General features: G+C 38.2%; 3 protein-coding genes across 11 annotated transcripts in view; 2 read left to right on the top strand and 1 right to left on the bottom strand.

Annotated features, from left to right (window-relative positions):
• The window catches only part of LOC140918260 (acyl-coenzyme A synthetase ACSM3, mitochondrial), a 26,679-nt gene extending 13,277 nt beyond the window's left edge, over nt 1-13,402 (top strand). For 3 of the 5 annotated variants that reach the window (XM_073362232.1, XM_073362233.1, XM_073362234.2), the window contains exons 9-15: nt 723-803; nt 1,912-2,013; nt 4,170-4,297; nt 4,421-4,520; nt 5,072-5,191; nt 7,338-7,408; nt 11,301-13,402. In XM_073362232.1, coding sequence (XP_073218333.1) covers nt 723-803; nt 1,912-2,013; nt 4,170-4,297; nt 4,421-4,520; nt 5,072-5,191; nt 7,338-7,408; nt 11,301-11,334 — 636 coding nt within the window. In that variant the 3' untranslated portion in view covers nt 11,335-13,402. Of the gene's footprint in view, nt 1-722; nt 804-1,911; nt 2,014-4,169; nt 4,298-4,420; nt 4,521-5,071; nt 5,192-7,337; nt 9,353-11,300 lie in introns of those variants that run through there. The other 2 variants (XR_012161131.1, XM_073362235.2) reach the window with 2 other exon arrangements.
• ERI2 (ERI1 exoribonuclease family member 2) lies at nt 8,161-16,722 on the bottom strand. Of its 2 annotated transcripts, XM_073362230.1 has the most exons (9): nt 16,455-16,722; nt 15,558-15,628; nt 15,388-15,471; nt 14,650-14,777; nt 14,292-14,448; nt 12,880-12,980; nt 12,087-12,168; nt 11,371-11,459; nt 8,161-11,156 (listed from the first exon to the last, which is right to left on the bottom strand). In XM_073362230.1, the coding sequence occupies exons 1-9, from the start codon at nt 16,475-16,477 to the stop codon at nt 9,807-9,809; spliced, it is 2,085 nt and encodes a 694-aa protein (XP_073218331.1). In that variant the 5' UTR covers nt 16,478-16,722; the 3' UTR covers nt 8,161-9,806. The 2 variants fall into 2 exon arrangements, with proteins under 2 accessions (XP_073218331.1, XP_073218332.1); XM_073362231.1 differs by lacking the exon at nt 15,388-15,471 and having other exon boundaries at nt 15,551-15,628.
• REXO5 (RNA exonuclease 5) overlaps nt 16,446-16,757 on the top strand; it is a 33,645-nt gene continuing 33,333 nt past the window's right edge. For all 4 annotated transcript variants that reach the window (XR_012161130.2, XM_073362224.1, XM_073362228.2 and 1 more), the window contains exon 1: nt 16,446-16,757. The gene's annotated coding sequence lies outside the window, so the exon portion shown is untranslated.

Genomic DNA, 16,757 nt, shown 5'->3' with positions numbered 1-16,757 from the left:
TCACCCAGAACACTAAGGCCTTTATCAGCCCATTTAAGTCAAAAAGAAAAGGAGTACTTGTGGCACTTAGAGACTAACAAATCTATTTGAGCATAAGCTTTCGTGAGCTACAGCTCACTTAATCGGATACATTCAGTGGAAAATACAGTGGGGAGATTTAGATACAGAGAACATGAAACAATGGGTGTTACCATACACACTGAACCTTAAGTGATCACTCTTGTTACAGTATGTATGGTAACACCCATTGTTTCATGTTCTCTATGTATATAAATCTCCCCACTGTATTTTCCACTGAATGCATCCGATGAAGTGAGCTGTAGTTCACAAAAGCTTATGCTCAAATAACTTTGTTAGTCTCTAAGGTGCCACAAGTACTCCTTTTCTTTTTGAGAATACAGACTAACACGGCTGCTACTCTGAAACCCATTTAAGTCAGTAGAAGAACTCCCACTTCAGTGGGCTTCGGATGGGAAAAGATTTACATTTACAACTCACATTCCCTTCAATTGGAGCTATAAGCACAATTCTGAGGGCAGAATTTGGTTTCTAGAAGTTTACTAGGTGAATGTATGATTATAATGAAGCATTCACTGTTGTTTCTCAGAGAGGTTGCTATATATTGTAACTTTGTTTGCCAGACTAGTTGAGTATCTTAAATATAAATTAAAAACTGAATACATGAGATTGTACAGTTTACTTTTAACAACCTTTTGGTGTAGGTGCTGGTTTGTGGAACTTTCAAGGGAATGAAAATTAAACCAGGTTCAATGGGAATGCCGTCTCCAGCGTATGACGTCAAGGTATTGTGCATCATATCTGTAAGCCTCGGGACCTTTTTCTCTAAGTAAGAAGGTTTGGTTTCTCCTCAGAGAGGCTCAAAGCAAGTTTAGGGTAGTCAAAGAGAGGATTCCCCCCCCCCCCCCCCGGCTGAATTGTTTTCAGTTTAGCTCTCCAGAAAGTCAGATTCCTCTTACATTATACAAATTTTCATTAGATAGTTTGTGAAATTTCTTGCTGCGTACCAGGTGGAGATAAGCCAATCAGTAGGGGAAACAAAAAACAAAAACAAACCCAGGCTGCATTCAATAGTTACACCATAGAGAAGGATGATATGACAATGAATGAGAAACTCTCTCTAGAAAAATGCATATGATGATACATTGAACTATATATATGTTATCTGAGTGATTGCACTACATTCCCTACACCAGTGGTTCTCAACTAGGGGTATGCACCCCTGGAGGTACGCAAAGGTCTTCTGGTGGATACATCAACTCATCTAGATATTTGCCTAGTTTTACAACAGGCTACATAAAAGCACTAGCAAGGTCAGTACAAACTAAAATTTCATATGACTTGTTTATACTGCTCTATATACTACACACTGAAATGTAAGTACAACATTTATATTCCGGTTGATTTATTTTATAGTTATATGGTAGCAATGAGAAAGTAAGGAATTTTTCAGTAAACAAAAGACAAATCAGATTCCTGAAAGGGGTACAGTAGTCTGGAAAGTTTGAAAGCCACTGCCTTACACCAGTCTGAGTGGAAGAGTTAGAGGATGTTGGAAAGGAATATTCCTGACTTGCTAATGCAGGCAAATTGTTGGGCAACTTTCTGCACTTCAGTTTTCCCACCTGATCAATTGCTATATTCCTTTTTGCTCAGTTGGGTGTTACTAAGCTTAATTAATGTTTGCATAGTGCTTTGGAATCTTCAGATGAAAATTTATTCTTCTGTTTCATTTCAGAGGGGAAGCTTCTCTTGCTGGCTATAGTCACTTCTATTATTGACTTTTTAAATTCAGTATGTCAAAATAAACATGCAGATTTTATTAGTTTAATGAAAATTATGCCTTAAATTAAACACCAAGATAACACCATTGTGTATTTTGTTGGGGTTTAGATTATAGATGAACACGGCAATGTTCTGCCTCCTGGAGAAGAAGGAGATATCGCCATCAAAGCAAGACCTACAAGACCTTTTTGTCTTTTCACTCGATATATAGTAAGGAACTACACAAACTTAAATTGCACACGTGTTAAATTCCTTATATATACATATATATAAACCAAAAATTATAAAATTCAATTACTATTCAGCAACTGAAACTAGACATTAATATTTGTATTGTGGTAACACCTAGAGATTCCATCCCCATTATGCACAGGTGCCGTACTAACACATAATGTTGATGTGTGACATCACAGAATGTTGATCCCCGCCTCAAGGAGTTTACAATCTAAGTGTCTGCAAAGTCTCTTTAGTACAGACTATACCCCACAAGTTTATAAAGCTAAATACTACAACTACAGGGATAAGTAGCAGCAAAAGAGTGTAGCCCAGTGGGCCAGCCTACCTGCATTATATTTATTGCTTTGTTATTCTGCTTTATTATATTTAGTAGTAATGCAAGGAACCTACAGGCTTTTATTTTGTAAGATTTGGCTTTAGTAGATAGTGTGAGGCTTGAGGCCTATAACCGTTGGTATAAATAAACTTAAGTAACTTATAAGTTATAGGGAACTGAAAGTAGTATGCCAGAGGGGGAATTTTGTTCAAAATACTGACATTAGCCACCCACAGAACATAGCTGACACCAGCATCCGAAAGGTTCCAGACAGAACCTCCGACCACAAAGGTGCCATGACAGCAAATAGATGTGCATGCTAACAGGGGAACATTATACATATACCAACCTATAAAAAACGGACACCTTAAGGGGAGAAAATACAAATAAAAACCTTTATTAACTATGCATTGGTCATGGCAGCGTCAGCATAACCTACTATAAAAGTAACATCCCAGGGGCAGCAAATAGGCTGAAAAAATGTAAACCTCGGGGGGCGGGAGGGGCAAAATAATGACCACCGGGGAAAATAAAAACAATAACGGTAATAAAAAAATAATGGTTAACATTCCAGGGTATAAGTGTGGCCATCCAAATATACTTTCTGTATTATCTCTATTTGCCTTGTTAAGTTTGTGTGAATATAACTTTGCTAAATTATTAATAAACTATATATTTGTAAATATATATAAAAAGTTCCTTTGGTGTAAGTGTTGCACCTGGGTACATCGGGGTTCCCAAATTATATAATAATTACTGGTCCTGATCTTGGGACAAAAACCTGTTAATCCTCAAGTTACAATTACATATACCCAACTTTGGGTCAGGCTACAAGAGGGAAACTAAGATGAATTGGCAAGGGAGATTTGTTTTCAGACCAGATTTTCACTGAAGTGAAAAGCTATGGAAAGGCTGTTACAGATGGCAGGTGCTGCAAAGGTGAAGGCTGTCACACTAACAGGGCCCGCTCTCTGGAAAAAATGAATATGATACATTATATGGTTGAAAGGAAAGTAATACTAGATAAGAAGCAATGTACATGTACTTCCTCTTTACTACTGTTGCAGACTAAATTAAAGCTAACAAGTCTTTTCATTTATTAAAACCAGCTGTGACCAGGCCATCCCAACAGTGCAATGAGGGAGGGGGAGGAAATATCAATGTTTAATTATCCCCTCCAGCCAATCCAGGAGTCAGTTTAGTTAGCTGTAGAGGGAACTACATACATCCCCTTTATTAGTCAGGATTGGTCAACCCAAAACACATCTTTTTTTGACAACTGTGGGGGTGAGGAGGCAGGGAGGAGCAGAGACAAAAAGGAAAACAAGAGCTAGGAAATCTTCCCCCAAATAAACTTAATACTACATAACATAGACATCTCAGCCCATAATCTTCAAAGGTTCCTAATATGGTGGGCCAAGATGCATATTTTGAGTAGTTCATTATGATTAAAAACACAAGTCTAAAACCTAGTTAAAGACATAACCCCAACAATTATATATTCTCCACATCTGTTGAGTTTTGCTGTGTTTATTTCATGCATTATGGGCTTTGTAGTCAATCCACAATTATGAATATGAACAATGTTTGAAAAAAATGTTTTCCAGTCACGTTGTTCATACCTGCTGGTATTTTAATACATATCACTATGATATGGACTACTCAGCAAGGCTGAATTTTTGCATGCTAAATTATGTTGTAATATAAATTAAATGCTGGAATGAAATGAGATCAGTTTCTTGCATACATTAGAGTATAATTTTTTATTTGCAGGAAGGTTAATGTCTGTCAAATACAATTTAATGTTTACTAGGATGATCCAGAGAGAACTGACTCAACGTTACAAGGGAATTTCTATGTCACTGGGGACAGGGGGATTGTAGATGAAGATGGATACTTCTGGTTTGTTGGAAGAGCTGATGATGTCATCAATTCTGCTGGGTAACAATTTACATGTGCATTCATTACGTTAGGACTCAAATAATGCAGATGATGCCAACACACAGTTGGCACTTCACTAACTAATAAATGTATAACAATAAAAGACTGTTCTTCATTTTAAAGATATCGTATTGGACCATTTGAAGTCGAAAGTGCACTGATAGAGCACCCAGCAGTAGTAGAATCAGCTGTTGTCAGCAGCCCAGATCCCATCAGAGGAGAGGTAAAGGACTTAAGATATCTTATGTGCTTGGATTTTTTATAGAAATATGTATTTTAAAAAAGCCTTAAACAGAATCCCAAGGCAGCTGGCTACTCCAAACAATTGTTGAAACATTCCATTCACAGCAAAGCCCTCAGCAAATTCTTAATGTTCATCTAAACATAGGGGTGGCTGAAGTGGGGCCACCGCTGCATTGCAAAGTGACTGCGATGTTCGCTACAATGAATATGGAAGTGCAGCCCACAGAGGCCCCACATTTCAACATGCCATATCTTCATTTGAGCAGCCATACTGCTGAAGTAGTTTTTCATACTGGGACTTGTAGCTCCTATAGGTTGAAATTGCAAATTAAAGAGAAGGATAGCTGCAATTTACCCCACTTCCTGCATATTACACATATAAGCAGCTGCTGGACTTAACTTGGTGAAGTTTTTTGAACCTGCACTGTAAATTAGTTACTTTGTAATTTGTCAGCAAGTGAATTTTGTTAAACATTAAGACCTTGTACTGTATTATGTGCATTTTGTTTCATCAACATTTAATCTTTTAAGGTAGTGAAAGCCTTTGTTGTTTTGGCATCTGACTATGTTTCACATGATCCAGAAAAACTGATTAAAGAGCTACAGGACCATGTTAAGAAGGTCACTGCCCCTTACAAGTATCCTAGAAAGGTAAGTGCTTAACCATAAGTATTTTAGATAAATTACATTTAGTCAACAATTGGCATAAGAGAACTTCCATGTATAAAAGCTTTATTATACCCCCACACACACACACCATACAAATCATAAGCAGGCTTGAGAGGTTTAGATTTCTATCGGTAAATGTCAGTAAACATTGATTTCACCATACACATAAACCAAACAAAAAACATTTCCATTGAAAACAATCTAAATTTAAAGACAAGCAAAGAAAGAAAAATGCTGCTTGAGAATGAGTTTGATTTAAGGATATTTACTTTGTATATTTCGACATGTGATATTGACAGTTTGTTTTTAACAGTTATAAAGCTTTAACTTTTTGAATCTCAACATCTACTGTCATTGAATAATTATTGTCCAATCCCCCCATAATTTCCCACAGCTGTGAAAAATGTAAAAATAAAAATAAAAAGCTTAAAACCAATACTTTTGTGCCCTGTGAAAACTGAAATTGATAAACATTGAAAAAAATGCTTAAAACTAAGCATTGATCCATCAAAATTATAAAAAATACAAATCAAATTCTGCCATGATTAATCATAAGACTCTAACAGAGGACACGTGGGTAAATAGAATTATTTTAACAGCTCACATTTTCAGCGTGTATTTTTAGCAAACATATGATATGCCCCTTGTAGATGTTCATATACCAGAGTGACGAGGGTAGTATAGAAACCAAGAAAAATGCACAGGAGACAAGGGGAAGGGAGAGCAGTAGGACACAGAACCCTGAAAAAATACACACTCACTTGGGAGCTGTAGTTCCAGTGTTGCCTCAAAATGACAGCATTCCTATCTTAAAGAGGTTCTCTTAAAATTAACCTTTTGTCTTCTCCAGACTCACAGGGTTTCATTTTTGCTCTACTGTAAGGGCCAATGGATATTTTAAATAGAAATCCTCACTCTTTGTCCTCTCCGCTACATTTAATAGTAGGTCAATAGCAAATATGTTTGTTGAATTTCATAGCTCTACCTGTCTCCACTTTATATTAAAGAATTTATAGCAATGTTAAGTTTGATTCTATGGTATAGAAATAGTGCAGAGAAACCCTGTGCTGCAGACTCTAGAGTGTCTATAATAGGCTCTGGGGGAATATTTGCCATTCATATTAATCCTCTAATCCATTTAGCCCACATGCATGTATTTTGATGTTTGCACTGAACGAATCTTACTTTTCCTGCAGGGTGCAGAAGGCTTATCCTTTAGCATTTCTGCTGCAATGGAAAGGGCAGAACACTAAAAGCCCACACAGATTTGCAAAGACTCCTGGGTGGTGGCATTGAGTGATTTGTCGTAATATGGACTCCCCAAACACAGATCACCCTCAGGATAAGGAGGGCAGAAAAGCTGCTGAGGTTACTGAGGCAGAAAAGCAAGCTACAGAATGCCACACTGACACTCAGTGACTTGCAGTGGCTAGAAGAAGCTCCTGTCCTAAAGCGCTTCCCAACACAAAGTTTAGTTATTCTGGCTGGGTACAGGGAACAAGAGTTGCCCCTCAAAGAGCAAATTACTAAATGAGGAACATTTATAGTAAGAGTTTCAGAAAAATGGATAAACTAATTATTTCATTATTTCAAGATGCATTGAAATATAACTGGTTGATGTTTTATAACTATAAAGTCTACCAACTGTTAATCCAGTTTTGGAATTTCTTCAAAATAATAATTTTATGCAAACTATACATTTTCCTATGGTGGAGAACCATCCAGAAACATATTTCCAGCGTAAAGAATATGACATTGAGAAACTGAGGAACAGAATCTTTAAGTTTGACACGAAAGTTTCAGTACATCATGAACATCAATTTATTTCTCATAGTGATGGGCCTACAATAGATTTTTAAAAGATAAAGTCAAAGATTTTTTATAATCCAAAAAGAATCGCTTATCCAAAAAGAATCTATTTTTCCTTTGCTAAACTTTCCGTTGCTGGTACTTTTATCCATTTAAATGCCTTACAATAGATCCCATGGAAAAATCTTCCTTTTCCATAACTGGATCAATTTAATGTCTTCCATGTCTGTACAAGACAGCAAATATTGTACACACATAGAGCAGATTATCTACTATATACTGTATTATATTAGTTGTAATTTCTTCTCTTTTCCAATAGGTGGAGTTTGTTCAACAGCTGCCAAAGACAGTCAGTGGGAAGATAAGAAGAAATGAATTGCACAAGCAGGAGTGGGGAAAAGCTTAGAATTATCTAGCATTTATTTTTCATAATTTGTTCTTCCAAAAATATTATATATTGCTGATATATGGTGCAATTTTTTGTTCTCTTGACCTATTATATATGTTACAAATTGAGAGCATCATCGTGCATTGTATGCACAACTAAAACTTTACTGATTTTATTGAAAATTTTGGCTATGCAAGCAATGCAGGGTTAGAGCCTAGGTGAGCTTTCCTTTCCCGTTTGTTCTAGGCATAAAAAGTCTAAAAGCACTTTGTCATAGAACAGGGGTCGGCAACCTTTCAGAAGTGGTGTGCCGAGTCTTCATTTATTCACTCTAATTTAAGGTTTCACGTACCAGTAATAAGAATCCATGAGATCCATGCTGAGCTGCGTCCCTTCTTGGCCCTGTCTGCACCCCTCACTGACCCAGGCTAGGGACATAGGGCCACAGCTGGGGGCGGCTGCAGAGCCCCAGACCAGCGGCCAGAACCCCAGGCCAGCAGCAGAGCCCCCTAGACCAGTGGCCGGCACTGGCAGAGGGCTGAGTGGGGCTGGCGGATGGAACCCCAGGCCGGCAGCGGAGCCCCCTGGACCAATGGCTGGGACATGGGCAGTGTGAGTGCCACTGAAAATCAGCACGTGTGCCATAGGTTGCCTACCCTGTCATAGAATAACAAAACAAGTTTTTTTAACTAACTCCAATTGTCTAGTTATAAAAACACACAGGAAAGAACAGTTTACATAGTAGTAAGCCCCAAACCCATCTGTTTCCAAAAGTCAAACCTTAGCATTACTATGAACTAGCTATTAACTAGAAAAGCACGCTGAGGAATAAACATGCAAAAACAAAAACACCACTTTTTATTTCTATGGCATCGTCCAACTCAAAGTGTTTATTAAACACTGAAACTTGCTATTCAAGATAGTCCACATTTCAAGACCAGGTCACTAAACATGTTGTTAAGTTCTGACAGGATGAACCAGGATCCATGACTGCATGCCTGGCCCAAATAAACCCTACTCCTGTTTAAAAATTACTACTGTAGTAGTGGTTGGATATAAGAATTTAATAGCAAAGTTCACGTGTTCTTGTGCATTTCAATATCCAAGATGCTCTTCCAGCTTAGTTATTCAACAGCGTTCACGTCCAAGCTCCTGGAGCAAACAAATTGGAGTGTACTTGCTTGCTTTCAGTTCCTCCTGTGTTGTGGGCAATCAAGTGTGGTGCAAGGCTTTCCTCAGTTTAAGTGTTAATATATTTATAAATGAAAAATGTTGTAAAGAAAATTAACCTGCATAAGCAGTTTTCTGTATCTGTTAGTTTTAAATAATACACATTCAATGAGCATCTCTACTCACTGCTTGCATACTCCTGGTTCACAGCTCTAGGATGATTTTTGGTTAATCCTTTCTACTACAACCATTTCTCTTTCTATCATAGATTTTTAATGTACCCCTAACCCTGGTAAATTGGTAATCTAGGGCTTACGTATACATTTTCAAGTCAATGACTTATGCTTTTGCTTCTCAGCATTCATATTTATGTTCACAGCAAGCAGTGGTTGGAACGGATATGTAAAAATATTTTCCCTAAAATTCCCTTTTAGGGTAGGAAAATTTTCCCAAAATTGAGTTTTCACTTATGATTATCCTGGAATATAAGTATTCATTTAGTGAAAGTGGGTGGATTTACAAGGTAGTCTCTGTTATTAAATGAAGTACAGGTATATAAATATCTGCCTTGACACAACATTTGACTGTCCCATATACTGTGGTAATGAGCATAGTGTGAGAATAGAGATAGACTGATAGAAAAATAAATGTTACATCAATTGAAGGGTTAACATTTTTGCTATGGTACTTTTAAGTTTATATACTCAAAATGTCACAGGAATTTACATTTATCTTTATTTCATTTCAGTAATAAAGACTGTATAAAATCATTTTAAAAGCATAATTACTGCTTCAAGTATCATTTCTTAGACAGAAAGTGTTAAAGACATACGCATACATTGTAAAGAGTTAGTTATATAGAGGTGTATTTTTAGAAAAAGGTAGTCACAAACAAAATTTGTATCACTAACACTGATATTTAAGGATTGGGCTGGTAAAAAAAATCTAAAATACCTGATAAGAGAATAAAAATATTAAAACTTGGGATACCAGCTGCTTATACTTCCATGTTAGTCACGCTCACCTCCTCAAATTTTCTCAAGTTATTAATGTCTGACTGTCTCCACTTATGCTTCACTAGTTCTATTTTGATCTGAAGTAAGCCCAGCAATGTCACTTATGCCCAATCCTCATAAAATTGAAATCTGTGGCATCATTTATTTATCTTTTTTCGTAGTATCAGTGACCACTTAGCATATGTTAAGAGTTGGACAAAAAATTAATTAACATTCAAGTTCTCATAGTAGGTCTGAGACCCGGATATTTCCTGTGAGAATTTCCTGAAAAATCTGAGTTTATTCTAGGAGATGTTAAACCAGCTGCAGTAGTGGAAAGAGTAGAAATAGTGTTTGTGGATTTTTCCTTTAGAAGTACATGCTCCCACTTGAAATATCCACAGCCTCTCTTCTTCCTTTCATGTTTTCCAGCAGGACAGCTATAGAATACTTTGCCATGATTTGGACCAGCACTGGACACATTTAGTCTTTTAGCCCTTCGACCACAGTTACATAAGGGTGGAGTCAGTTTGTCACTTTTCACAGCTTTTAAAGATTGGTTCAGGCTGACTGTGGAGTTTAAGAGAACAGTAGGAACTTTGTATGAACTTGAATTTCTCAAAGATAGGGGCTGATCAGAAGATGCAGCTTCATCTTCATGTACAGTGAATGAATGTTTTTTTGATGGAGGTAAAGTTTTTGGACTAGATGGTTTCCTTTTAGGAGTCTGAGGGAAAGGGGTGGAATGATTTCCAGTTAACACTGTACTTGATAAAGTAGCATTTACCTTCACAGATGGTAACTTAAAAGCAGAACAATTTAAAGCTTGCCTTTGGGCTATTCCTACATCATAGATAGTAGTATTAGGACTTTTGTACACAATAGACTTAGAAGCCTCCAATTGCCCCAAACGTTCAAAGTCTGAATTCATCACAGCTGGTTCTTTCAGAACCATCACTTCTCCAAGGACTGATGAAGTCTCTGTATTTGGGTCATCTTTAAGCTTCACAGAGTCTGTATTTTCTTCATGCTGTGATTCTGGTATTAAAGCTACATCTTCCCAATCAGCCAACATAGATAAACAGTCAGAACTAGTACTTACATCTACATTAGAGATATTAACAGAGGAAATAGTAGTGGAGACAAGCACTAGCCCTGAACCAAGTACTGAAGAGCTGTACTTGGAAGTAGAAATAAGATGTCCGTTATTTAATCCATTCTGGATGCCCGTCAGTAAATTACAATGAGAAGCCTGTAGCTGTCCAAAGGGAACAGGAAGTCTGCCAATAGGTGGAGGTAAGCAGCTTTGGGTTTGACCACATTCATCAATCTTTGTACTGCTTCTAGACCCAACATGGACATTTGCAGAGGAACTTGTAGAACTGGACTCTTGCTGGTCTTTTCCCTTTACATTGGACTTTATAACCATTTTATCAATTTTACTGTGTTCAGTCTCAGCTAGACAGCTGCTATTGCAAATTCTATCTTTATCTGAAGTTTCAGCACCATCATTACTTCCCAATGGATTCTCTTCAATGGGGTTCACATTCAAAGATCTGGACACTGAATTCTTCTTCGGATGTACCTAGGGATTCCATAAGCAAATCCAAGATTTTGAAAATTGGGTGTCAACAGGTTTTAGAAATCAATGTATGAGACAAATGAGAGAGTCTGCTAAAGATGCTTTAACTCAAATTCAAGTTTAAAAGTGTTTGTTTTGTTTTTTCAGTGAACTCACTTTTTGTCTGCATTCTGGGACTTGAGGCAAGAAGAAAGGAAGATATGAAGAAGTCACTAACCTTATCCAAAGATTTAGTAATTTTCATCAGACATCCATCACAGATCATTCTCCAAGCAAGACGGGCAGTATTCCGAGAATCATCCAACCCTTCAGAAGACATTATCATAAACTCTTTGTAATTTTAATATACTACTGTCAATAGTAATTATAAGTGGCCTAATGACTTACTTAGGGGAGAGTTAAGAGAATTTAGTGCTTTTTAAAAGGGATACATACAACACTGAAAAATATTAATTCACAGTACAGGTACAGGATAGGCTGTGGCAGTTCAAGCTCCTCTACATCACACTATGAAAATTACAATCTGTGTGGGTGGAAACTTCCATGATTCTTCAAAACTCTGGGGCTCTCTCTACTGAGCCATTTATCATGATCATCAAACAATGCTAATAGTTTTTGTGATGTGAATTAACAGCTACCACATGGCACCAACTTTTGGTCCTTTTTTGCACTAGTAACTTAGAGCCCAATCTTGCAAGTCCTCTACACAAAGCACTGTGATGGACTTCAGTGAGAGTTCTGTGCCTGGAGACTTTGCAGAATCAGATCTTAGAAATCAAAAACCCAGTGTCCTGAATCATCCAGTTCCTCTTATTCAAATTTTTTTGTAATGCCAAACATTACATAGCATGGAAATAATTAGCATTATAATTGCTGTATTTTGATTAGCTTCATGAAGCAATTTTCTAACAAGAACTGTCATGTTGTACTCACCAGAATGTTCCCGTCCAGCAAATTCTATCCCCAGATCCTGTAAAGCACCATTTAGCCCTTTTGGCTTTCTAGTGTAGAAGAGCTAAGAAAAAAAAAATTCTAAAATGTTATACTTTATAAACCAATTCCCTGTTGCTGCCTTACCCTGGCAAATTCTTCAGTTACATATGTACAGTTTGCATCTAAGACAGAAGTAACTGAATAGCCTATTGGGAATACAACTATAAATTGCATCAGTCTGTTCATTTAAATTGTAGTATGTGGTGTAAATTCCTTTTAAATGGAACACAGAGAAAGTATTCCAAAAAACACCTAATATTTCTTGTTTGCTGAGAAACACAGAATATGTATTTTGCTATGGTAAATGAAAAGTGACTCTATTCAAATAATTTTAGACCAGTCAAGAGTATCCTATCGTCATTCATTTTTACAATACCAGTCATGCTGTTTAGAATGCACTAACTGGGAAAACCCCAATTCTTGTGCCAGATTCAGAAGTGCTGTCTAAGCAGAGGAAGCTTACTGCGTTTTAGCCAAGGAGGGAAAGCAGTAATGGAAGCATGACAGACCAGGAAGGGAAGAAAGCAGGAAGAGCAAGAGACGGCAGGAAAGTCAAAACAGCTGGAAAATTTCTCATAGGCCTACTGACAGTATAACAAGCGATACAGATTATTACCAGGTTTTGTCTGGAAAATCAAGCCTTCTAGAATTAAAATGTGTATAGTTCTGAAGGATACATCCTTTGAGGTGTAGGTGAAACATTTTTACCCATATTATCTATTGATTTTCTCACCTTGTATGTTGCTCTGAGATCAATCCAGGAGTTTAAAATATCAGGTTTTCGCAGCTGCTTCCTTTTGCACTCATACTGCAAACAAACTCCCAGATCCCAGTCTGCACAAGAGAACAACAAACTTTTCACTCTTTATTTTCATGATTACTGAGTATGTGTATTGATCAAATCTGAATAAACTAGAATTTGATAAAAACACTTAATAGATCAGCAAGATAAACTAACCACAATTGTTTATAAAATAACCACTGTAGGCAGAATGCTTTGTTTTCCTTATATGGGGAACTGATTGGCCAAGTAATTGAAGGCACTAAATCAGGGGTAAGCAAATTTTTTGGCCCGAGGGCCACATCTGGGAATAGAAATTGTATGGCGGGCCATGAATGCTCAGAAAATTGGGGTTGGGGTGCGAGAGGGGGTGAGAGCTCTGAGGTAGGTCCAGAAATGAGGAGTTTAGGGTGTGGGGTCTGAGGAGTTCAGGGTATCCCGGTCTGGGGAGCAGGGTGTATGTGTTAGGGCTTCAGCTGGGGGGTGCGGGCTCTGGGTTGGGGCTGGGGATGAGGAATTTGGGGTGTAGGAGGGTGCTCTGGGACCGAGGGGTTCGGAGGGTGGGAGCAGGGGGTTGGGGTAGGGGGTTGGGGTGCAGGCTCCCCTACACATAGGAGCCGGAGGGGGGCCATGCCACTGCCTCCGGGAGCTGTGTGGAGCAGCCCCCGACCCTGCTCCCAGGCTGTAGTTTGCCCACCCCTGCACTAAATATATCTGTCAAGAACTGGATTCAAAGTTGGCTTAAATCATATGTAAATAGGACAGAACACTGGCCTGTTAGTAGTGTCCTGCAGTCCCATGAAAGAAATACAAACTAAATGGTTAATCTTGTTTTTAGTCCAAAGTATTAGGATTACTGCAATTTGGCATCAGAGAAAACAAATGATGTATGTCACTTGACAATGACCTGATTAAAGAATCATTTTGGATAGGTTCTGAAGGACCTCCCGGCTAATTGTCTTAACCTAGAAGTATGGTGACATGCCATGGTGAATATAAAGCAAAGGAAATGTAGAATGAACCTCAGAGCCTGGCAACAAAGACACGGGGAGCATCTCAAGGTAAATAATCACAAATAAAATGGATTTTTTGGTCTAGTCCCACCAATATATACTATCATCATAAACACACAACAACGGGGTACAGATCAGAAATATATGCTCCCAGAGACTCTGCATAGAGACAGCAGGGATGATGTAGGACTGAGGCCTGAAGTTAGGACTGTGACACACTGCGGAGCTGTGATACAAAGTTTGCATTTACAGCTGCCTATACTATGCCAGAGTCTGTTTCACTTTTATGAACACTAAATTCGAGCAAAAAAACCCCCAAAAAAACTAAAAGAAAGAAAAACTTTTCTTTACCTGACCAAGTAACAAAGGTACTTGATTTTGCTTCAGAAACAGAATGGCTTGAAACATCTGAATTGAAAATAATTTTCTTCTCCTTTTGTATCTTTTGAATCCACTTAGAAAATTGTGATAAGCAAATGTTTAGAGGAACCCCTTCATCAACTTGATTCTTGATAGAATAGAACAAAAGGCACATATAAACATCGGTTAGTGTGCTCATCTCATGTTTAAACAATATATGCACTTTTAGACTGTCAGAAAAAATATCTTTTAACAGCTGTAAACAGAACTGTTTCCAAAATTAAGATCCTAAAAATTCTTAACTAAATTATAAGTCTCCTGTAATGTACAGTACGTACAAAGACTTTACCTGCTTTATGCCAGTTAGTTCAGTACAAAATTCAGAAAGAATTGGATGTTCCTGAGGCTGGACGTACATGTGGAATTCAGATTCAATCTCTCCAGTTGAAGCGTTTAACAAAACTGCTGGAAATTCAACTAGATTAAAAAAAAGTTATTTGTATAAATGATTCAAGTTGCTTTATATTAGGATTTAAATTAAATGACTGTTAAGCAAACATAAATACCATACATAAGGCAAAATGTGCGCCCAGACAGAGATTTTATATTAAGGGAAAATTTCTCCATTTCCTATGTGTCATAAAATATACAATTCTGAATAATACTTAATTCAATATATCAGAGCATGAATGTTATTTCAGAGCAAACAAAGTGCATTCTAGCAGAGTGTTAAATTAAACTATATCAAAGAACACTTACATATAGAAACACAAGATTAAATTATTTAATTTGCAAACTAATATCAGTGTAGTTGATGGCCCGATCTAATTTTAATGAAACTGTCTATATATATAGTATTACATGATATAGCATGACATTTAATAATCTATATTTCAAGTTGCAAAAGACTGATAGTTTGGATATACAGTTTCTGACAGTTTAATAAGTGAATAATGACACTTCTTTCCTGTTTTCCTTTTAAAAGAAAAATTCTGCACTTAAATTATTCCTATTTTACTTTGAATTAAATAAGCCAAACTTTTTTTTAGTTGCAACTGCTATCAGACATTACTACATTTCCACTTACTTATTTCCTGGCTGTAATGATATTTACCATCTTTCCAACAAGTAGACTCAAAGTCAATAATAATTAAATAGTCAAACAGCTGCCCTGCAACACATAAAAGCACCTTGTAAATCTGTATCACTGTTTATAAGATTAAAATATTTACATTAAGAAGGAAACATACCACTTACTTGACTTGATTCTAGTGTGATTCTTGCCATTTGAGGAAGTTATGGAACTTTTTCTAATTAATCCAAGTTGCCTTAACAAAGAGAATCATGAATAAATTAGCTATTACAATTGAACCCAATAACGTACAAGATGAACTGTTTCAACTGATGAACTATCCATCAGTTGGTGGGGATGGAATCTCTAATCACACTGGAGTACAGAGTTTTTCTTTTAAGGGCTGATCTCCTTGGGGTTTCTCTCCGTCAAGGTACACTAAAACGTATGTGTTTGAGAAACAAAAACGTGCACCCATTTACTTAAGCTTCTGGGTATATTTGCAAACTAAAAACACAAAAACTGACTATAATGGCAGCATCAATTCATCTCTAGGTTGGCTGCATCTCAAGAATCTTTAGGGGCAGTCTCGAGAATGCACTTCCATTGTAATCTTGATTGTATATTGTTCCTACATTTATTTCTTCACACTCAGCCCGTCACAGTGATGAATGTACCTTATTCATTTACAGTCTAATCGGCCTAGGGAACAATTTGACCCATTCAACCCATGGCACGAGTCATAATAAGTTTCTCAAACAGAAGTGTTTAAAAATCAGGCTCAATTAAGTGGACCCCTCTCCTTCCCCTCACCTGTCCCCCACCCTTCCACACACAGTCCCCCTAATTTCCCTTCACACACAGGTGCTTGGAGTGCTTGAAGTGGTTTCTATCACATACAGGGTTTGCAGTTTGGTTCAATGGCTCTCAGCTCCCCCAGCATACACATTGCTCCAGCCCCCATCTCCGCCCCCTCCAACACACGCTCCATTCCTCCCCCAGCCCCCCGCCTTCCTCGCCCCCCCCCCCTTTCTCTGTCCACCTCCCCCCTCCCGCAATGCAGCCTGGGGCATGGTCCGCACCGGGCCAGCTGCTTGGTCGCCATCGCCGCCCTCAGCACCCGACGGGAAGGAGGCGCCCGCCCCGGCCGCTCGGGGGGAGCGGAGCCGCACGAGCGCTTCCGGCCATTTCAAACCTCCCTCCGCCTCCCAAGAAGAGCCGTCAGCGCCCCCATCGATGCTATCGGCGAATCCACTGCTCCGGTCTGGCTCCGAAGTCGCAGTTGCCCGCCCCTGGGGATCCGGGCCGCGCCGCTCGGGGCTCAGGAAGAACGAGTCGATAGCCGAGGAGGCGGTTGAGCGAGCAGCCCACACCGGCTGAACTGG

This window comes from Lepidochelys kempii, chromosome 10 (assembly GCF_965140285.1).
Source record: "Lepidochelys kempii isolate rLepKem1 chromosome 10, rLepKem1.hap1, whole genome shotgun sequence".
Taxonomy (NCBI): Eukaryota; Metazoa; Chordata; order Testudines; family Cheloniidae; genus Lepidochelys; species Lepidochelys kempii.
Note: the sequence above shows the minus strand (reverse complement) of the source record. Positions and strands in the feature narration are given on the sequence as shown.